A 23,094-nucleotide genomic window follows, 5' to 3' on the forward strand; every position below is an offset into this window, starting at 1 on the left:
GGAATTCAACAGATATTTATTCATTGTTTACTGAGAACAAAATATAGTGGTTGACTCTTCAGGGATTGTAAAGACAGGAAAACACCTCTAGTGGCTTCCATTCTAATGGAAGGAGGCTTTAGATAATCTAGGGTTTTATAACTTAAAGCAAATTTTCATAAATACCTGTTGAGATGAAGCTAGGTTGTACATGGCTGTAGGAAGGAGAAAAAGTGAATAAAAGAAATAATTGATGGTTTTTCAAGAACATGTTAAAATATTTTATTAAAACCATCTTGAAAGGAAAATGCCATTAAAATTTAAATACTTCAAATTTGAAGGGCAACTCAGAGAAATAATATTGCTTGTATTACATAAAACTACTAAATTAAAAAGTCCTTCAAAATATGATTAGTATTACAAATCAACAATCTTCTTGTGAATGTATACCATCTGATATATGTCACTGAGGTTAACCCAACCAAAAGTATAATGTTGCATAGAAAATACCATTTTTTAATTCAAAGTCAATAGTAAAAATATTTTTTTAAATAAAGCACACCAGAAAATTCAGTTAATATACAATCACTATTTCCAAAATCAACTGAATAACTCTTAATATTTTTTGTGATTCCTCCATCATTTTATATACTGTCCAGTATACATATATTATGTATGTTTATAAATACCTGTATCATATACTTGAAAATGCCAAGTCATTCATTCTTCAAACATTTGTTGGGTATCAACTGTATGAAAATCACTATGCTAGGAACTTCACATACAAAGACAACTGAAACTGGGTACTCGCCTTTAAGTGGCATTAGTGGGAAGACAGACTAAAATAACTGAAATAGAGTCCCTGCCATGGTACATGGGTATGCATGTGGGGATGGTGAGGGCACAGAAATGGGGCAGCTGGATCAGACTGGAGAACAGAGGGGAATATTGGGGGACATGTCACAGAGAAGGTGACTCCTGGATGAACTCAGAGATTTTAAAGGACAAATGGCATGTAGCACACTGGGCTCTGTGGAGCAGGCCGATATTCCAGAGGGCAGGAATGGAACAGAGAAGTTTGGGTACAGCCCGGGAAAGTTAGAAATATGATGCTTATCGATATTTATGCCAACATGTAGCTAGGGGCCTGTCTTTGTGCACTGCTCCTTGTCATTTTTTTAAATACTAACTTATTTTTTATTGAGTGTAACCAATACACAGCTAAAATCATTATTTTGTCACTGAATCTTGTGTTATTCCAGCTTCTGTTAGCATTTCAAAGAAAAGTCCTTTCTGGCATATCAAATTCTGTGGTGTTCCAAATTCTGTAATCCTTCCAGAGTCTAGAACAAGTACCCTGCAATGTGAAAAGAACCCAGTCAGGTAATTATAATCAGTTTTCCAGTTCACCTTTTTTTCTTTTTCTTTTTCTTTTTCTTTTTCTTTTTCTTTTTCTTTTTCTTGATAAAGTTTAGATTACCTAGTGAGTTATGTCACTACAAAATATGGGGACCACGGAACTCAAGAAGTATATCCAGTTTTCTAATATTCTGTCAGGATTAGCATATTCTTCTAGTTTCAGAAAACAATTGTTTTCAGCACACGTAAAATTATTAATGGCAATCAGTATGTTTAGTCTATTCAGTGGTTATCTCTATAGAGATATATAGAGATGTTTTATTTCTGAAAACAAAGCATACCTATCAGAATCAATGATAGAATGCAATCTGTGAGCAATCGTCAGGATGGTACAATCGGAAAACTCCTTCCTGACTGTGGTCTGCACCAGGTTATCAGTCTCAAAATCGATGGAAGCTGTTGCCTCATCCAAGATGAGAATTTTTGTTTTTCGAAGCAAAGCACGAGCAAGACAGACAAGCTGCCGTTGTCCAACACTGTTAAAAAAATAGTAAAATAACTTCTACAGTGGACTTTATGGCTACACACTTCCTATTCTGTAATTCTGATTACATTGCAATTCACTTTCTAAGCCACACATTCATTTATTCAAGAAATATTTATTTTGTCAAAACAGACAAAAATATCAATGTGGAGTTTATATTCTTATGGGTAGACAAAAAATAAACATGATAAATGAGTAAAATGCATACTAATAAGAATTCAAGCACACAGGAAGGGAGGGTATAGAGAGTGGGCATGGGGTGAACATTAGATGGGCCTGCCAAAGAAACCCTCACTGGATTGAGGAAGTTGCCTTTTATTTCGAGACCCTTAGGAAGGGGAGAATGAGCCATACAGATTTCCAGTGGAAACTTGTTCCTGGCAAAGGGAACAGAAGATGCAAAATCCCTAAGGCAGTCAAGGGCTGGCTAGGCATGTTGAGGAAACAGCAAGGGGGCCAGTGTGGCAGAAACAGAGGCAGGGAGAGAGCAACCAAGAGGCTGAGTCATGCAGTGCAGGGCTTGAGGGGATCTAGTTCTCTTATGTCTCTGATCACATAGAAGATCTAGTTCTCTTTCCTTATGTCTCTGATCACATGAAAGGGACTGTCATTGGTCATCAAACCGCCAGGAAGAAAAAAGGAGCCCTTTACAACATTTTTAGGAAGAAAGTTATTCGAGTAGGAGTCTTTATCAAAGAAGAGTCAATTAAATATGACTTTTCATACTGTATTGTTTCTTCCCCCCGCCCTTTCTTCCTTTCACCAGCATTTCCCAACCAGTGGCTACCATTTTATTCCTTGTACCTCTTCCCTAGAGGGAATCAGCAATAGTGTGCTCTGAATAGACCAAAGGAGGGCTTTGGTGACTCAGGAGTGACTTCCCTTTGAGGCTAACTCAAAGTTCCTAAGGAGCCTTGGAATGAATAACCGGACCAAGCTTTGTTCTTAGCAGCTTACCTGAGGTTTTCACCACCCTCTGAAATCTCATGCAACAGCTTCTTGGGAAGGGACTGCACAAACTCTTTTAAGTGACACAGTTCTAGCACCTCCCACAGCTGGCAATCAGAATACTTGTCTAAGGGATCCAGGTTCATTTGAAGGGTTCCAGAAAATAAAACAGGATCCTAGAGAATAAAATCATCACCAGTAATCTCATTGTCACATGATGCATAGATACATTAAAAAATTAGATTCAGAAAATAAACAAGGAAAAAGCAAAATGATTGACCTAAATAGTTATAAAATCATTATATTGAAAACAAAAGCAGAAGAGAATCAGAATAAGCTATAAGTGAGATTGAATCATTTTCAATTTCCTGATCATCTTTCTCCTTAACAATGTCAATACTAGCCATAATAATAATGATGATGACAGCTGCCATTCGGTCAGAGATATAAGATAACACAGAATTGAATAAATGCAAACTATAGTATGGACATAATGTTATCAATCATCTTCCAGAAAGATGGAAGTCCATACTCCCATTTTACAGGTAGTGACCTGGCGGTTCAAAAGAATGCTTGTCTAAATTGTCCAAAGACACAGAAGGTAAGTGGTTGGATAGAATTCAAATAGGACAAGTCCATGCTCTTTCCAACTTACCAACATGCCTGGTGAAACGATATTTTACTACACCTGTATTTATTTTTAAGAGAGGAATGACTAATATCTCTTTTCTTCATTAATTTTTTCCCTGCAAGAATTCCATTCAAATTTGCTTTTGAAGTAAATTCATGAATAGAGGCATATGTCTAAATAATATGACAAAGAGATTAAAGTATTTTAAGATATTTTTAGAAGGTAATACAAAGATATCTCATAAATGCTCAGCTTAACTCTCTCAAACAACTGAATAAGTCATCTTTGACTACAGGGGCATATTCTTGAGCCAATTTGCATACTTGTTAATGATCAAGTTCCTTTGATGCCACAGAGAGACAAATCAAAGGACTTGAAAAAATGATCTAACCGAATTATTATTCTTTTCATCTTTTAAAATGTGTTTAAATTTCAAATCAAAAGAGGCAAAATTCTACACTCACTCTACCAACTAAGCAAGAGCTTTTGTAATTTTTTTTCTTCCAAAAAATACCAATGTGTGTTTCAGTCTGAGATCCACTTCATTCAAATTTTATTTGTATTTACTATTATGAAGGGAACTTGTAAAGCAATGTGCCAGTTTTTCAAATAGATAAATGCATTTAGGAAAAATACTTTACAGTAAGAATGTTTAATACGATTCAGTTATGTAGTGATATTTCATAACACATCTAAAATGCTCTGACTTTGAAAAATGAATTTAGATGCTTGGAAGGAACACACTAAAAAAAAAGAAGAAGAAGTTTATTTAGAGGGAGTTAAGAAAGTCTACTGACAAAACAGGCTTTACCTGTGGAATAATATTAAGTTTGCCCCGAAGGTCATGAAGTCCGATAGTTGATATATCAATTCCATCGATAATAATTTTGCCTCCTGATCTTTCCACAATTCTAAATAGGCAATTTGAAAGTGTTGATTTCCCTGCTCCAGTCCGTCCCACAATTCCAATCTGCAATAAAATGATCATGGAAAGTTTGCACTGTGCTTTTTGTAAGGGACTGGGGCTTTTGCACTGACAACAGATACACTGTCAGATCAGTGGGATTTAATTTTGCCAACCAGAATAACCCTGACTGGCATGGAATATGTAATGTGGACTGTAAGGATAAGTCTTTACCCAGACACTCATTACTCATGGGAAAGGCTCAGGTTAAAATGTATATTTTCTCTACTTTTGAGTTATTTAATAACCACATAACCAAAACACGCCAGCAGCCCCAGGAGGAGCAGACCACCCCTGACCTATCCTGGGACTAGCCATTAAGAGTGTGGCCAAAGATGACTCTGATAATGGGGTGGTTTTCTTGGGACTTTCAAAATGAGGCTTCTCTACTCTCCTTGCCCCCCGAGGGACAAACAAACAAAGGGAACAAACAAAGGGAACAGGAACCCTTTGCCAGAAGGATAGCAAATCCAAAGGAATGTTTGCAAATTCCCTTGGTGTATCAAAACAGGTACTGCACTAAAACTCTAGAAGGTGGCCACAGATAACATGTAGGATCTTGGATTCCTGGACAAAATAATCACCTTGTCATAAATAGCAAATGATTGCATATATTCCTTTGACCACGAGGACTGAAGCAATTCCTTCTGGGTGTTGATTTGTACTTTGGTGTTAATGGGAACATAAGGCAGAGGAAACATTACGGAGGTTGGTTTTCCCTGATAAAAGATCTTAAATCTGACACTGTATGCCAGAAAAATCAGGAATCCGTTAAATTAATTGGCATAATCAAAATTCCACAATGATTTCATTTGTTCCAAAGACATTTTTTTGTCCTTGATGTTACGCAGTGGACCTGGTTTAGACATTTAGAAAAAGAGATGTCTGAGGTTACAAAAGCCAGGTCTGTAAAAGGAAAAATGGGCCATTGCCATTAATTTTTTTTTTTACTTTCACTTATTTGTAAAATCTTTCTGTCTAGGGAAATAATATGTTTTCATAAAACATTTTAAAGACTATGGGAAAAACTATAGAAGTAGAAACTATTTATAATCCTGTCACCTGAAGAGAACTACTATTTATGTTTTACAACTGTTCTAGGATTTTTGCTAATGTGTTTACCTGTTTGCTTTTTTAAAACAGAAAATTGATATAGTATCAACTGTTTTGTATATAGTTTTTATTAATCAAATTACATCTCAAGTATTTTCCCATCTCACTAGTAATGCTGGAAAACATGTCATTGACTATACAGATATTCTCTCCTATGAATTTACTATATTTCAGGTAACTTAATTTTATTGTCTTATTATCACTCTTTACCTAATAGAGGAAGTAAAAATAATAGTACACTACTACTGGGTATATATCCAAAGGAAATAAAATTAGTATCTTGAATTGAAATCTGCACTCCCATGTTCATATTCCCAATAGCCAAGATATGGAAACAACCAAAGTGTCCATAGAAGAATGGATAAAGAAAATGTACACACACACAAACACACACACTGGAATACTATTCAGCCATAAAAAGAAAGGGAATCCTACCATTTGTGGCAACATAGATGAACCTGGTGGACATTCTGCTAAGGGGAATAAGCTATATGGAGAAAAACAAATACTGTATGATCTTGCTTATACATGGAATCTACAAGTCAAACTTGTAGTACCATAGGGTAAATGGTACATACCAGGGACTGAGGAGTGGGCTAAATGGGAAGATGTTGGTCAAAGGGCATAAACTTTCAGATGCATAAGAAGAACGTGTTCTGGGGATGTAAAGTACAGTGAGCTAACTATAGTTAAGAGTACTGTATTGTATACTTGAAATTTGCTAAGACAGTACATCTTAGGTGTTCCTACCACATGCAAAAATAAATGAATAAATAAAACAAAAACAAAAAGCCTTGTAATTATGTGAGGTGATGGATGTGTTAATTACTTTGAATGTGGTAATCATTTCATTATCAAACCATCACCTTGTACAGCTTAAATATATACATTATTTACTTATTAATTATAACTCAGTAAAGCTGGAAACGTACACTAAAATCATGTTTCATAATATAGTATGCACAATTTAAAAATACCTTTTTAAAAGTTTATTTATTTATTTTGAGAAAGAGAGAGAATGAGTCGGGGAGGGGCAGAGAGAGAGAGAATCCCAAGCAGGCTCCACATTGCCAGTGAAGAGCTTGATGTGGGGCTTGAACTCACAAAACTGTGAGATCATGACCTGAGCTAAAATCAAGAGTATGATGCTTAACCAACTGAGCCACTCAGATTCCCCTAAAAATACCTTTTTTAAAAGAGGAAATTTTATTCTATATATAGCAAACAGTGGAGTTTAGTACTTTTATATGAAATTTGAACAAAAGACCATCTTCTATTCCGTACCGTATTAAACTTTGACCTTAACAATGAATACTTTCAGGTAAAAAGGAGAGTGAAACTTATGAAATGTATATGGTACCTTCTCTTCTCCATGAGTCTGGAAAGTGATATCTTGTAATGCTAAACCAAGATCATCTCGGTATCGAGCCTGATAATTAATAAATTCCACTATCCCTTTGTTGGGCCATTGTGCTGGAGGCCTTTTAGACATTATCCAGGGTGCCTTGAAACAAAGAAAGATTACAATAACTACAATAAAAGTACCTTTCCCTCTAAAAATAATTACCATGCATAAAAAACACAAGTGATGGAAAACATTTGTGGATATTATCTCCTGAGTACAGTTTTAAATATTACCGGCATAAAACTTCTCATCTAGTTATAAGAAAGCTTAGAAATAAATTTTTAGAGGTAACCAGGCTTCCCACTCCCTATCCAGTTATTAAGAAGAGTCTTCTTAAACCCTACAAAGGAGCTGAAGGTAATCTATTTGAAATTGCAGCTGAGATGAGGACAGTTTGGCATTCATTCATTGCCCAAATACTGAGTATTTACTATGCTGGTCAGTGCTTTAGTTGCTGGAGATTCAGCAGTGAGCAAAACAGACACAAATTCTTGCCTTTACAGAGCATACAGCCTGCTGGGAAGGGACAGAAAGAATCACATAGCATATGCAAAATGCTAAACAGTGATAAAGCTTTGGAAGACGGGAGATAGGCAAGTTAGAGGTGGTGTGATTTTTAAGTAGGGTGGTTAGGAAAGGCTCGGTTGGACAAGATATGAGAACAAGCTGTTGGGATATGGGTTGAATCACTTTCCTGGCAGGCACCTAACAACACGTGCTGAGGTCCTGAGACAGGGCCTGTCTGGGATGTTGGGGGAACAGGAGGAAGCGGAAGAACGTGCAGGCGAGTGTGATGTCTGGTGGGGAGGTGAAGTGCTTTCATGAGAGGGAGTGATGCCCAGTGTCAGATGATGGATCAGGTCAAGGGAGGCCTGAAAGGAGACCACGGGTGATCTCCAAGGGCAGGTTCAGTGAAGTGGTGGAATTAAAAGCCTGTTTGGAGTGAGTCCAAAGTAGGATGAGAGAAGTACAGGCTATTCCAAAGAATTCTGCTGCAAAAAGTGCAGACAACGTGGGCTACAGAGAGATAAACAGAATGATCTGGACAGTTTACTTCTTGCATGACAAGAGGTTTTATAACTTGAGTTACCAAATTACATAAAGATGATTTTTTTTTAATGTCTATTTATTTATTTTGAGAGAAAGAGTGCATGCAAGTGGGGGAAAGGGCAGAGAGAGAGGAAGAGAGAGAATCCCAAGCAGGCTCCTCACTATCAGCACAGAGCCTGAGTCGAGGCTTGAACCCAGGAACCGTAAGATCATGACCTGAGCCAAACCCAAGAGTTGGGCGCTTAATGGACTGAGCCACCCAACCACCCCACATAAAGATGATTTTGTTTTAAAAATGTGTGGGTGTGGGTGTGTTATGTGTGTATTCACACACATTTTATTGTTTTTTACAATATGAAGAGAATATATATATATAACATTTATACATATAAAAATATTTATACAAATATTTAGAAAATACAGAAAACAATAAAATGATATAGTGGTCCTCACATGGCAATAGGAATTGGAGGTTGTGAGGGTAGATTAATCTTCCATGAACCATGTGTGAAAAAAGAGGTTAAGACCTGAGGAAGACTCTAGAGAAGAATCAAAGTTTAGGTAGAGTTGGAGGATATAGATATTAAAATTTTTTAAGTTTATTTATTTTGAGATACAGAGGCAGGGAGGGGCAGAGAGAGAGGGAGAGAGAGAACTCCAAGCAGGCCCCTCACTGTCAGTTCCCAGCCCAATGTGGGGCTTCTAATTGTGAGATGATGACCTGAGCTGAAATCAAGAGTCCGGATGCTTAACCTACTGAGCCACCCAGGAGCTCCAGGCTGTTGATAATATTTTAGCATCTTTGTAGGTTAAGAGAGGCAAGGGGGTCAGGGTACTGATACATAGGAATTAAAGGAAGTGGTTAATGAAGCAACATCTGAGAGAAAAAATGAACAAATATTACCAAAAATACAAGTAGAAACTCAGGTTTTCTATTTGGAGGAGGGACACCTCTTCCTGAGAGATATGAGCAAAAGAGGAATGTTTCATGAAGATTCAGATACCTTTACAGGTGGACAGAAACTCAAGTCAACTATAACATCTGCCTTGTTAATTCATGGAACTGGGAGACAGAAGTAAATCAGATTAGTAAAATACACTGATATCTCAAATATTATACTGTCAATAGTCTAATTCTTCTACTCTTCAAAAAATTTTTTTAAATGTTTATTTATTTTTGAGAGAGAGAGAGAGAGGGAGAGAGAGAGAGAACAGGAGAGGAAAGGGCAGAGAGAAAAGGAGACACAGAGTTTGAAGCCGGCTCCAGGCTCTGAGCTGTCAGCACAGAGCCCAATACAGGGTTCAAACTCACAAACTGTGAGATCATGACCTGGGTCGAAGTTGGATGCTTAACTGACTGAGCTACCCAGGGACCCCCTTTAAAAACTTTCTTTTAATGTTTATTTATTTTTGAGAGACAGAGAGAGAGCGAGACAGAGTGTTAATTTTTCTACTTCTTTCTTAAGTTTGTTTATTTTTGAGAGAGAGAGAGAGAGAGAGAGTGGGGGGGAAGCAGAGAGAGAGAGAGAGAGAGAGAGAGAGGGAATCCAAAGCAGGATCTGTACCACCAGCACAGAGCCTAATACTGGGATCAAACTCAGGAACCTTGAGATCATGACCTGAGCTGAAATCAAGGGTCAGGTGCTTAATTGACGGAGCCACCCAGGCACCCCCAATTCTTCTCTTGTCTAAATTATAACTAATTAAAGGAAATAAAACAGACTGATTTATTCTCCTTCTCCTTCCCATGCGCGGAGATGCTAATGATGAGTAAATGAAACAGAAGGCATAAGCAATAAATATATAGTTAATTTAAAAATTGCACAGACTTTAATTATGAGAGCACTATATAAGACACCTTTCTCAACATAAAATCCTCACAAAGTTATAATCTTAGATTGCATATTTTACTCTACATTGGTAGAGGACAAATCATTGTGCCTTCTAAAAACAAGTAATCATATTTCATTTTTATAACATAACAAATGTTATATGTCTTACATTTTACAAATGTATCTTACATTTTATGTATTATCCTAATTTAGTTATCTGTGGTCTTTTCTTCTATTTTTGTGATATATAAAATAATGGTGTATTCCACAATACATTGGGTTTTAATTTTATTGAAATGCTGAATATTAAAACATGAATTTGGAAAGGTAGGCTTTGTTTAAAATTTATTTATTTTATTTTATTTTATTTTTTTAAATATTTAGTTATTTTTGAGATAGAGAGAGAGAGAGAGACATAGTGTGAGTGGGGCGGGGGGGGGGGGTGCAGAGAGAGAGAGGGAGACAGAATCAGAAGCAGGCTCCAGGCCCCAAGCTGTCAGCACAGACCCCAACGCAGGGCTTGAACTCACAAACTCTGAGATCATGAGCTGGGCCAAAGTTGGACACTTAACCTAGTGAGCCAACCAAATTTTTTTTAAATGTCAATTCAAGGTGCACTACAATATCTCAATCCTGCATCTATTTATTGGTTATTTAGGAGTGCTTACCTCTTTACCCATATTTTCATATTCACAAACTCTTTCAATGGAAACTGCATTGGTTTCAATTTCACAAGCTTTCCTTACCCAAAAATTCAGAGATTGAGTAATCTGGAGGGAAAAACCCAAGAGCTTACTGACTGGTTCTTTAGTATTTTACATAATATTAATCATACTTTATACACTTTCACTTTTCATAGTTTTCATGTACTTTTCTCTCTTCTGATTATTTAACAACTTTAGAAGTAAATATATTTATACACATGCACACAAGTGTTTCTTTATGTTAAATTGATCAATACAAACAATGTTTTTTTGGCAGAAGATAGAATGAATATAGTTCAGCAGGTATTGAAGGAGTCCATACTTAGTGTAAGGAATGATGGATACCAAGACTGATGAGATGTGCCTCAAGAAATGTACGTCCCAAGTGAGAAAAAAGTTGTGAATAACATTACCTTTGGCAGGATTCACTGGAAGCAGGAATCTCCTAACTCTTGACCACTCTTGTCTCCTCTTTTTTTTTAAACTCTACTTTCTTCTCACCCTACCCACAAGTACAGGAGGTAATTCAAGCCTAATTCTGGACGTCAAACAACTCTTGTCAGTTCAGTTTTTCCTTAAGTTTGCTGCCAAATCATTTGATGGCCAACCTGACTTGAACTGACATGGGGCTCTTTAAAGTCTTTACTGAACCCACTTAGAGTAAACATTCATATATTTTACTGCAAAGCAAGTAGTTTGATTATGGGATTCTGCCCCAGACCTTGACTATGGTATATGTGTCATTATTTCCTTTCTACAAGACTAAGTTCTGAATTCTGAAATGCAACTGGCCTTAATTAAGGTTTTTGGATAAGGGATGAAGGGCAAGTACCCACATCATCTAGACTTATCCTCTAATAATATGTAATTATACTAAGTAATTTAAGGAATATTCTATTTTACAAAGAGGGCAAGAACACACTCATACCACTAGTACTTTTCAATGTAATATAAAATAGGGCTTATTAGGGAAAAACTTATAAGCAAAGAAGGAGAGCATGTACTCTCCCCAGAGTTTGCATTATCTCCTTGGTTAGACTGGGCAAACTAGATTGGCAGGCCACAGTGGAGAGAGGCCCCCCCCCCCCCCCCCACGTTACATGCTATAAATCCATAAAGATAGGAGAACAAGAAACTTCTGGGTAACTGTGTAACAGCAGGAGTTTCCTGGTCTTTTAGCACTCAGCCTGTTCTTTCTGTGAGCTGACTTAGTATTGCTGAGCCAGCTTCCTGCTAGTAGCAACAGAGGAAGAAATGAGCCTCCAGGGCAATCCAGATTTGTCTCTCATTACTTAGTTAATATAATCTATAATTCAGACAGGCAAAAGAGAGGATAGTTTAATTAATTGCATTATAAACATATCATATACCACAAAATCATTATTACTTACATTTAGGGCATAGGATATGGACAAGCCAACTATTGCTGAATCTATCGAACTGCCAGCCAGCACAGCAAGCAGTGCAGCAAAAAATACCATGAGGTTGCCAAGGAATTCAAGTCTAACAGACAGCCACCTGTGATAATGGAAAATATTGTTCAACTGAGATGCAAGATTTTTGGTGTACTTGGTCTGAACTCTCCTCTGGGAAATGGAAAATAAACATCAATAGCTGCTTTCTTTTCCTAAGAACTCAGTCAAAATAGGACGATTGCAGTGATGATACATTAAAGGATTCCTTTGCATAAAAACACTTTACTTTTGCAGAACTTTGCTTTAAAACTTAATCAGAATAAAAAAGTCAAAAAAGAACACCAGCTAAAATGATGCGTCGTATTTTAAAATCCTATTAGAAAATCAATCACCTTTCCGATTACATATCCTTTTTTCTATGGTAACATTAGTCTCCAAAAGTTATATGTGCCCCGCTATTATTTAATATTTCATTTTCCTCTGTATGTAAAATGATGATCTCAAATTTAAACTATTATAAAGTATTGCTTGCAAATAGAACATATTCTACAAATATAGAAAAAAACAGAGTCATATCTCTAGAAATTCCAATAGCATGCTATATGACCTTCAAAAAACTTGGGACCTTATTTTCATGTAAAGTAGTGTGTACTTTTATATGAATATGAACAGATACATTTTAACTTAAATGTCCATTAAATATTAGAAACAGTTAAGGCTTTCTTCTTTTTCTTTTTTTAATAATTTCATGAAATGCCATTGCAAAACATTCCTTCTGTTTAGAAGTCAGGGCACAAGACATCTTAAAAGAGACTGGTCTTGAGGTAGGTATATTGCTCTCACTTACCTGTTTGAAATTACATTATTGTAGAAACAGACCAAGTTCTCATTCACCACCTCTTTGTTTTGCTGGATAAACCTCTGCTCGTGTCCAAATGCCCGGATAGTGGACACCCCTGATAAAGTCTCACTAAAGTGGGAAATGATAGGAGAGCGAGAGGCTCCTGCCAATCGTCGAATCTGCCGAGAGCTTGCTACGTAGTATCTCTAACCGGAAAACAGAAAAAGGCAGTTGGAAAGATGGAGCAGAAATTGCTTCCATAGTTTGAAAATGACAAGACCCCAAAAAGTGAAGTTCAAGTTCAGTCTCCAGTACCTGTGAGTGTGGCTTTATTTGGGAATGGAATCTTTGCAGATGTCATTAAGGATCTCCGGATGAGATCATCCTGGATTTAGGGTGGGCCCTAAGCCCAACTCCGAGTGTCCTCATAAGAGACAGAAAAGGAGAAGACAAAGCCACAGGGAGGAAGCCATGTGAGGATGAGATTGGAGAAATGTGTGCATAAACCAGGGAAAATGCCAAGCATTGTGAACAGCCACCAGAACCAGGAGAGAAGCATGAAACCAATTCTCCCTCAAAGGCTCCGGAAGGAACCAACCCTATGTACACCTTGATTTTGGACTGTTGGCCTCCAGATCTGTGAAATAATAATTTTTTTTGTTGTTGTTTTAAGCTACCAAATTTGTTACAGGAGCTCTAAGAAATGAATACACACTTGGCACAGTAAAAAAACGCAGATTCTGGACAGCACAACTAAAACAGAGGTGGGTAAGGTTCCACTTTGGTAATCTTTTCAAACAACCATTACTGAGTACCTGCTATGGAAAAAGCTCTATGTCACATGTTGGAAATGTGACCAGGGAGTGAACCCATTAAGTGAGGGAAGTTAGTCAAGTATACAAACAATACTATTTTTGTTCCTGAATATAATTATGGAAAAAATATTCATTTTTCTGGTCTACAAGCACTTCCCTCCAGTGCAGCCACAAGTATAATTGGCTACTTCCCCTCCAACTTGGTTGAGAATAATTGGGATGGGCAGAGACTGGAGGGCTGGAGGGAGCATGTCCTAGTTAACTGGACCATCATTCACCAGCCCCCGATAATCACAACACACCGGAAATGAAAATCAAGAATTACCACGTTTTGCAATGTTTTCAAGAAAAATCTTTGGGCTTGGAGTTTTATGTAAAATCACTGATTTTAAAATGTCTTCATTTTAGTAAAAAACACTGAGCAGGCCGGACACAAACATATCGGAAACTCCATATGGCCTGTCAACTTGCAGTCTACCAGCTCTGCTCTGTGTTAAGTGCCCTGGAGAACACAGAGGAAGGATTATGGCATTCTGGGATTGCAAGGGGACTTAAGAGATTGTTATAAAGAAATTTGCAGGAAATTTCGACGAATTGCAAAAGCACTGGAGTTCTTCCACAAATCTATCTAGAGTATTTAGTTTAAGAACTATTGATCTAGATCAATGCTTCTCATGCTTTAATAAAAATCACCTGGAAGGTAAAACACAGACTGTGGGCCTCACCACGATAGATTCTTTATTTCCTCCCAGTTTTATTAGAATGTGATTACCAAATAAAAATTATATATGTATACATTAAGATGTGATTTTTTAAAAAAGAGGTACAACCAAAGATTCTGATTCAATAGGTCTGGGGTATCTCCCATAGGTCTAGTCCCATACTTTGAGTAGCACTGATATAAAACAAAACTCCTGTTTTATAGGGGGGATCAATGAAGCCTAGAAAGGGAAGCGATGTGCCAAACATAAAAGTCAGGAAAGTAATTAGAATTTGAGGCCTTGAATTCATATTCAGGGCTCACTCCATACAGTGTCCCCTAACAAGAGATGGTTTCTAGATCGTTTCCACTCCTGGTCACCCTGTTATAGTTTACCAACCACAAGACTATCACATAAATTTTCTTTTGTGATATGAGGTTTTTTTTTTTTTTTTTTAAGCAGGTACAATCGTACCATCAGTACCATCCTTCAAGGTCTAGATTTGTTTCTTTTAGCCCTAAGATGTAGTTGTCTTCCCTAGAAGACTTACAATCTCATTGGAGAGATAATTTGTGGTCTAAAAATAGCCTGTAATACTAGTAGTATAATAAATCAATAATACCTGAATGAGTCTCATCTCTTTGCACTATTTTGGTAAAGAATACTTCATTCACACAGAAAATGAAATATGACCTAGGCCATGAAAGGTAAGTAACATCCAGTCAGGCAGAGAAAATAGGGAAAACATAGAAAGTAGGAGGAATAATAATCACAAAGGTGTAGAAATAAGAAAATGATTAACATTCTGGTTTGGGCAGATTAAACTCCAATACGAATTTTAAAACTTGGGTTTTGGGAAAGCACTGAACTACAAGAACTGCATCCTTTCATGTAAACAGCCTCAAAATACTTTCATATTTAAATTAAATATGTGTTAAGACATCTCATTAAAAAATAAATTTCAAGGGGCACCTGGGTGGCGCAGTCGGTTAAGCGTCCGACTTCAGCCAGGTCACGATCTCGCGGTCCGGGAGTTCGAGCCCCGCGTCAGGCTCTGGGCTGATGGCTCAGAGCCTGGAGCCTGTTTCCGATTCTGTGTCTCCCTCTCTCTCTGCCCCTCCCCCGTTCATGCTCTGTCTCTCTCTGTCCCAAAAATAAATAAATGTTGAAAAAAAAAATTAAAAAAAAAATAAATTTCATTTTACACTGTAGTCTCACAGTGACATAATTTTGGAATGTGGTTGACCACATTTTAATTGGAATATAAAGATATATATCATGTCATGAAAGATCTGTTTAGTTCTTCTAGGAGTACTTTGCCGATATCAGGGATAATAGGACAAAAAGGCAGCATCTGTTTCTCTCTTGGATTTACAGACAAATTAACTTTCTGCTAAAATGCAAATACCATATAGATTTTGTGGTGACCATAAAAATGCACAACTCAGTTCTCCAGCTGCAGGGAGAACAGCTGACTGTCAGTCCGGCTGCTGCCCCGGCATCTACTACTCTATTAAGCATGGAGGCCATGTTACCCACAGGTTTTTTCCAGGCAATGAGTGGGGATGGCAGGGGTGCTAGAGCAGGCCCATCTCGGGGACACATGGAATACTCCAATGAGTGACATTGGTTGTAGATTCCCCATCCATTTGATGAATCTTTCATGGAACTGTCCTGTAATCCAAGATTTTCCCTACCCAATCCTCTTCTCTCCCTCACAGGAATCAGACATGCATTGCTGTCTGAGGGCTCACCCCTTGGCTCCCTCTCCTCTATCTTTTGCAGGCATTCTCTAGTCATACTCTACTATATGGAATCCTTTCTTGGAATCTACTTTTTGGAGAACTTGAACTAACAGGCAATTGAAGTGGGCTTGAACCTATAATTGACTGTGAACTTCTGTTATTAATACACATAAAAGTCCATGTACTTACCTGTATAGTGAAATAGAGGAAAACCAAGGGAATAACCCCCAGAATGAAGAGTGGTAAAGCTCCTACAATGACCAAAACTGTTCCAATAACATCCAATGTACAATTCACCCAGGTCCGTAAGTAGTAATGGAAACGCATATCAATTATAAACATGTCCTAAAAAATTGATATCAGGTCACTATATTTTTTACTTTTCGTGATTTAAAATGAGAAGAAGAAGAAATATATCATTCAATGTAAAAATTTTAAAAATACCTGGATGTGACAATATGATGATTGAATACGTCTAACTACATGGTCTTTGCCCTTCCCAATCTATCCCCACATATTTTCCCCCTGTAGTCAGTTGTAATAGTTAAGAGGGTATTTAGTAACAAAATGCCTATGATCAAGCAATGTGCGTTTCCCAGTGACAAATACACAGCACGTAGTTTATATGACTAATATCAGACTCTGCTTAAAAAGATTTCAAAAAAGAGTCCAAACCCCAGTAATTGGGTGTTCAGGAGCATTGGCCTAGCACTAGTCACTACTTAAAAAATGTAAAATACTCCTGGGCCATTCTTATCCATCAAGAACACGTTCAGTGGCCTTCTTGGCTAGCTGGGTCCTGTCAACATCACAAAAGGCAGGAAAACAAAATAATTTTCATTTACAAAATTAGAAACTGAAAGATTGAAGTGGACAATGGGAATGAGAGAAGAACATAGCGGGGGTTTCTGGGTGGCTCAGTTAATTGTCCAACTTTGGCTCAGGTTATTGAGTTTGAGCCTCACATCGGGCTCCCCACAACAGTATGGAGCTTGCTAAGGATTCTCTCTCTCTCCCTTTCTCTCTCTTCTCTCTCTGCCCCTCCCCTCCTCTCTCTCTCTCTCTCTCTCAAAATAAACTTTTAAAAGAGAGAGAGAGAGAACATAGGAAGGTCATCTATCAATTCACATATAACTTAATCAAATTTATGTTGTCAAATCTATGGTATAAGGTATGACCTATGAAATCCCAGGAATAGGAAGACATCCAACCTTAAGGGATCAACTAATCAGTTTATAACAAAATTGACACAAAGAGTGGAGGTGGAATTTTATTAATTCTAAGTCTTACTTTGGGATTTTCCTGATTATCTCATGAACCAAATAGGGTAAGAGCATCATATCCGTATGTAGTTTCCTGCTTGTCTTTATTTTATTTTATTTTATTTTATTTTATTTTATTTTATTTTATTTTATTTAAAAAAAATTTTTTTAACGTTCATTTATTTTTGAGACAGAGAGAGAGACAGAACATGAAGGGGGAGGAGGGGGGTCAGAGAGAGGGAGACACAGAATCTGAAACAGGCTCCAGGCTCTGAGCTGTCAGCACAGAGCCCGACGCGGGGTTCGAACTCACGGACCATGAGATCATGACCTGAGCCGAAGTCGGAAGCTTAACCGACTGAGCCACCCAGGCGCCCCTCCTGCCTGTCTTTAGAACACACCTTCCCAGGGCATCTGGGTGGCTCAGTTGGCTAAGTGACCAACTCTTGATTTTGGCTCAGGTCATGATCTCATTGTCCAGGGATTCAGCCCTGCATCAAGCTCTGCTTAGCACGGAGCCTGCTTAGGATTCTCTCTCTCTCCCTCTCTGCCTTTCCCCTGCTCATGCTCTCTCTCTCAAAATAAATAAATAAACATTAAAAAAATAGTAAATATAATGGGGAAAATCCTGGAGGTAAGCAGAGACACTCTGGGAAACTATACCCCTTCCCACATTCACCATAAGTGAGTTGACAGTTTTCTTAAAAGCAGAATGCTTAAAATACAAATGTCTCCATAAAGACTTAAATTTTCTTTACCTTCTCAGCTTAAATTAGTGATTCTCAAGCTAAATATATACAAGAATTGGAGTTATAGACACCAGAGCACATATACTTTTTGGATTCTTCCAGCAATTTTCAAGGGTTATTTTGATTATGTGTGTAAGATGTTATGCTGCTGTACATCAATTATAAATATCCCAAGATTAGAAATAAAATACCAAGAAATCTATACTAAACATAATCCCATCTTTTCAGGGTGATTTTTGTTTTTTACAAATGCTATTGCAAAGGGGTGCCTGGGTGGCTCAGTTGCTTAAGCGTCCAACTGCACTCAGGTCAAAATCTCGCGGTTCATGGGTTTGGGCCCCATGTCAGGCTCTGTGCCCCATGTCAGGCTCTGTGCTGACAGTTCAGAGCCTGGAGCCTGCTTCAGATTCTGTGTCTCCCTCTCTCTCTGCCCCTCCCTCACTCATGCTCTGTCTCAAAAATAAACACTAAAAATTTTTTTAAAAAATTTAAAAAATGCTATTGCAAGGTATTAAATATGGATCATCATTTTTAAGCATGCTATTCAATAAGGTACAGCTTTACTAACCTTGGTGAACCGATTGATTATCTGGCCTATAGGACTGGTTTCAAAAAACTGGAGCGGGAGGTGTAGCACATTATCCAATAGCTGAGCATACAATGTTCGAGAGGCAGCCAGGGACCCTCGAGTGAGTATATAGGCTCCAGAGCAGACAAAGAAACCTAAAAACAAATTGTTATCAAGGGCATGTTAACCTTTTTAAGGAATTTTATATTTTAATTCTCAAAGTGTTGTTTATCATAGCATTTTTTAAATGGAAAACTCAAAGAGCAAACTTAACTTGCGACTGTGGATCAAACTAAGTATAAATGTAAATGGTGCATTTATAATAAATACAGACACTCTGATGGGTTGCAATCCTATCAAAGAAGAACTCTCCTTATTCATGGCCATAGATTCTAGAGTAATGCACAAAATATAACAGATCAACCAGGTTCACAGAATTCTAGCAACCTATTTGTGATGTCCCATGGGACAATATGGTAGTCACTGGTGCTGCTAGTCAAATAATTTCAGTTCTCCTAGCTTCTAGTCCATGGTAGAGTTGTCCATTCTGGCCTCCTTGTGATGTAGGGGACCATATCAAGGGTTCTGAAGAACAAGTTGAGGGAGAAACAACACATAATACCAGGTTAAAGCATTTAATTGCTGGTACCAGAACTGCTCACGTTTATTCCTTGTACAGTGCCTGTTAACATTTATAATGGTGGTTGGATTGCTTCTTCAACTTGGGTCACAAGAACAAGTGTAGTCCTTTACTTGACCCAAAATGAACACATTTTTTTTGGGTCTGTTAAGCTACTGAGATTTGGTTGGTGGAAGAGTTGTTCTTGCCACAGCGGAAAAGGCAGACATATAAATAATAAGCATCTAGCTTTATCTATCGACTATTGTTACTTGCATTTGACCAAGTATGACAAGAAAGAGACAAGCTCATAGAAGGCTATCCACGTGGGAGAGGAAATGAAAGGACAAATAATTCTCAAAATGGAGGACTTATAGGGCTAAAAGAAGTCATGCTTCTTTACAGTGATTGGTCAAGGATGTATATGTGGTTCAAATTGTTTCAAGGAGTAAAATTTTATGAATTTCTACGAACTTCAAAGGAAGTTCTTTGAAAGAGAACATTTCCATCATCATGTGAAGCCTGAGAATTAAGCCAATGAGGACAACAAGTAGAGTTCGTAAAGAATAGTGGACACTTCATCTGTAGTGTGTATAATGACCTATGCCTAGACTTTTCAGTCTGGGGAGTCAATAAATTCCCATGTTACTTATGCTAGTTTGTTCTGAGTCATAGGGGATACACAGTTGCTCCACTGCTCTCTAATATACGAAATTGCTAACAAAAGTGTGATGTCAGCATAATTCTTATACCCTTGGAAGTATGTTTAAAACAAAAGAATGGTAGTTAACCCTGATCATCTTAAATTATTTTAACTAATTCCTTTATATTTTAAATAATATCATATGCTGCTGTTAAGTGATTTCTAACTTTACATTTTCTTTTTTTTTCCTACCTCACTCCCCCATACTTCCCTCTTTCCCTTTCAAAAACAGGTTGTTACCCTCTTTCCTCAAATAAATATCCAATGTTTACATTGCCACCAAACATACATTATGTATGAAGTTAACAAAATTTATTATGGTTGTACCATTCTTTTTTCATATTCTTAGTTTTCTATGCAACAAGCACTAATTCATTCCCAAACACTTCAATTGTCAGCAAATCTTTTCCAAATATATTCAGACTCATCAGATATTCTATTTCCTTCATCCTATTTAGCCCTCTCCTGTTTTTGCAGCATCATCTACTCTTTTGGAACCCTCTCACTTTCCACTCTAACCTGGAATGGTTGCAAGATCAGAACACTTGCATTCTTCAGTTTTGGGAAATGCTAAATATTGTGAATTTGACCATTTTCACCTGCATTTATTGAAAGATGTATTATGTGAATGTTGAACTTCCTGGATTATTCCCTTAATTTTCTTATTTATCATTTCGATTTATATTTTTTATGTTGTACTTCTGGGAAAATGTCTTCTAACATATCTTCTCACACTTGTATAATCTCTTTAAATTCTTTAAATGTTTCAAGTATTTTTTGTCTATGATTGAACTTTTTTCAGCACATTTTTGCACTGGCTTTGTGGATATGGTATTTTGAATCTCTGAAGATACTAATTTGACATTTTAAGCTTCTATTTCAAATAGGATTGTTTCATTACTAAACTCCATTGCTTGATTTGTTAGCCGTTATTTATACTGTTGGTTTAATTAAAATGCAAAATCATCCATCATTATCAGTTTAAACATATGAAATAAACACATGGTTAATTAATAGAGGTACCTGATGGCTTCCTTCTGCTATTGCACACATTAATTTCCCCCAACATTTTTTTCCTCTGAATGGAAGAGATTGCTTCAAATTCCACAAAATTGGGTAGGTGTGACACAGAGAGTCTGGAATACTGGAATATAGACACATAGGCTGGAGCTTCTCCAAAAGCCATTTAAGGATTTCTTCTATGTATGTCACACACACTAGAAACCCTCATTTCCTCTTTATATATCAACTTTCTAGTTTTCATTGTATCACTACAATGAAATTACTACAATGACAGTTGCTGTGCACATTGGTGATGGTGGTGGGTGTCGTAGGAGAGGCTAATGGGAGGAGAACAATGGTCTAGTGAATTATTTTGATTATTTCCATGCAATTCAATCCTATTCTCTACCCATGACCATGAGTTTAGTGTTTATCCACTGCTCAAAGGAACAACTCCCTCTTCTGTTACAGCTTCTCCCATATCTACAGGTTCCTCTACCCTTGATTATCTATCAGTATAATAACTGCTTATGTAAAACTTTATCACTCTGAAATCTTCTGAAGTCTTTCCTTTATATTTATTCACTGTCATTTCAGTGGTATTTTGTGAGGTAAGTAAAGGAGATGATCCACTTACTCATGTTAAACTAGAAACAGCAGTGTACTCTAAACAGTGCACTTTGGGGATGTCTGGCTGGCTTAGTCGGTTGAATGTCTGACTCTTGATTTCAGCTCTGATCATGATCCCAGGGTCATGAGATCAAGCCCCAGTTGAGCTCCATGCTGGGCATGGAGCCTGCTTGGGATTCTCCCTCTCTGTCTCTCTCTCTCATTCTCTCTCTCTCCCTCTGCCCCTTACCCTGCTTGCACATGAGCTCTCTCTTTCTCTCTCTCTCTCTCAAAAAATAAAAATAAATAAAAATTTAAATAAAAAAACACATTGCACTTTGAAAATAAGGTGCCTATATGTTCACATTGGATTGGAGAAAGGTAAGGCATAAAACACAATAGATAAGAGATGTTCAGAGTGTCCTAGAGATTCTAAGGCAAATAGCTGGGACCCAGGGAAAAAAAAGATGTGCAGAAATATTTCTTTTGTAGAAAATAAGGTAAGAGTTTTATTATTGTTATAAAATATAGATCTAACATTGTGCTTCGAACTCTAGCTTATTTTGAATGTTAACATTTATATAATTCATAAGAGGCCTGTGGTAATAACATATGACAATGCTGTTTACGCTTTAACCGCCCCTCTGCCCCCACCAGCTTTTTTATTTTGTGAGCTATGATGATGTCAGTGAATACAGCCTGCTCTTGATTGGACAAGATTCCATAAGATGCAGCTATAGTCTACTGAAAAAAAATTAGAAATTATGCATTTTCATTTCTTAGGCTCACCCTACTTATAGATAACTTATAATTGCATCTAATAACAAATCTTCAGAAAACTTTAATTTTTAATGCAAAAATTAAAAATAAAGAAAAAACAGAGAAGATTCACATTTTAATGACTGAAGACCACTCTACACAAAACACCAATCAAGAAAAAATCTTTTGATTAAGCTGTGCATAATCTATTGCCTTCATTACAAAATATTTCCTGTGTCTATTGATAGTTAATTAAAAACAAGACAGTCTCTTCAACAAATGGTGTTTGGAAAACTGGACAGCAACATGCAAAAGAATGAAACTGTACCACTTCCTTACACCATACACAAAAATAAATTCAAAATGAATAAAAGACCTAAATGTGAGACAGGAAACCATCAAAATCCTAGAGCACACAGGTAGCAACCCTTTTGATATAAAATGTAGCAACATCTTACTAGATGTCTCCTGAGGCAAGGGAAACAAAAGCAAAAATAAAACATTGGGACTATATCAAAATAAGAAAGCTTCTGCACTGTGAAGGAAACAATCAGCAAAATGAACAATTCCAACAACCTATGAAGTTGGAGAAGATATCTGCAAATGACATTATCTGAAAAGGGTTAGTATACAAAATTTATAAAGAACTTATAAAATTCAACCCCCCAAAAGTGAAGAGTCCAATTAACAAATGGGTAGAAGACATGAACAGACATTTTTCCAAAGAAGACAGACAGATGACCAAGAGACACATGAAAAGATGTTCAACATCACTCA

At 37.1% G+C, this 23,094-nt stretch overlaps 1 protein-coding gene across 3 annotated transcripts in view; it reads right to left on the reverse strand.

Annotated features, from left to right (window-relative positions):
• Nucleotides 1-236: 236 nt before the first annotated feature.
• LOC122491299 (multidrug resistance-associated protein 1-like) overlaps nt 237-23,094 on the reverse strand; it is an 88,483-nt gene continuing 65,625 nt past the window's right edge. The window contains exons 19-28 of one of the 3 annotated variants that reach the window (XM_043593843.1): nt 18,626-18,780; nt 16,236-16,391; nt 12,792-12,991; nt 11,921-12,047; nt 10,494-10,595; nt 6,899-7,042; nt 4,273-4,431; nt 2,840-3,006; nt 1,680-1,874; nt 237-1,336 (exon numbers count right to left, since the gene is read on the reverse strand). In XM_043593843.1, coding sequence (XP_043449778.1) covers nt 1,210-1,336; nt 1,680-1,874; nt 2,840-3,006; nt 4,273-4,431; nt 6,899-7,042; nt 10,494-10,595; nt 11,921-12,047; nt 12,792-12,991; nt 16,236-16,391; nt 18,626-18,780 — 1,532 coding nt within the window. In that variant the 3' untranslated portion in view covers nt 237-1,209. The remainder of the gene's footprint in view (nt 1,337-1,679; nt 1,875-2,839; nt 3,007-4,272; nt 4,432-6,898; nt 7,043-10,493; nt 10,596-11,920; nt 12,048-12,791; nt 12,992-16,235; nt 16,392-18,625; nt 18,781-23,094) is intronic. The other 2 variants (XM_043593845.1, XM_043593846.1) reach the window with 2 other exon arrangements.

Source organism: Prionailurus bengalensis, chromosome C2, assembly GCF_016509475.1.
Source record: "Prionailurus bengalensis isolate Pbe53 chromosome C2, Fcat_Pben_1.1_paternal_pri, whole genome shotgun sequence".
In the NCBI taxonomy this organism is placed as follows: domain Eukaryota; kingdom Metazoa; phylum Chordata; class Mammalia; order Carnivora; family Felidae; genus Prionailurus; species Prionailurus bengalensis.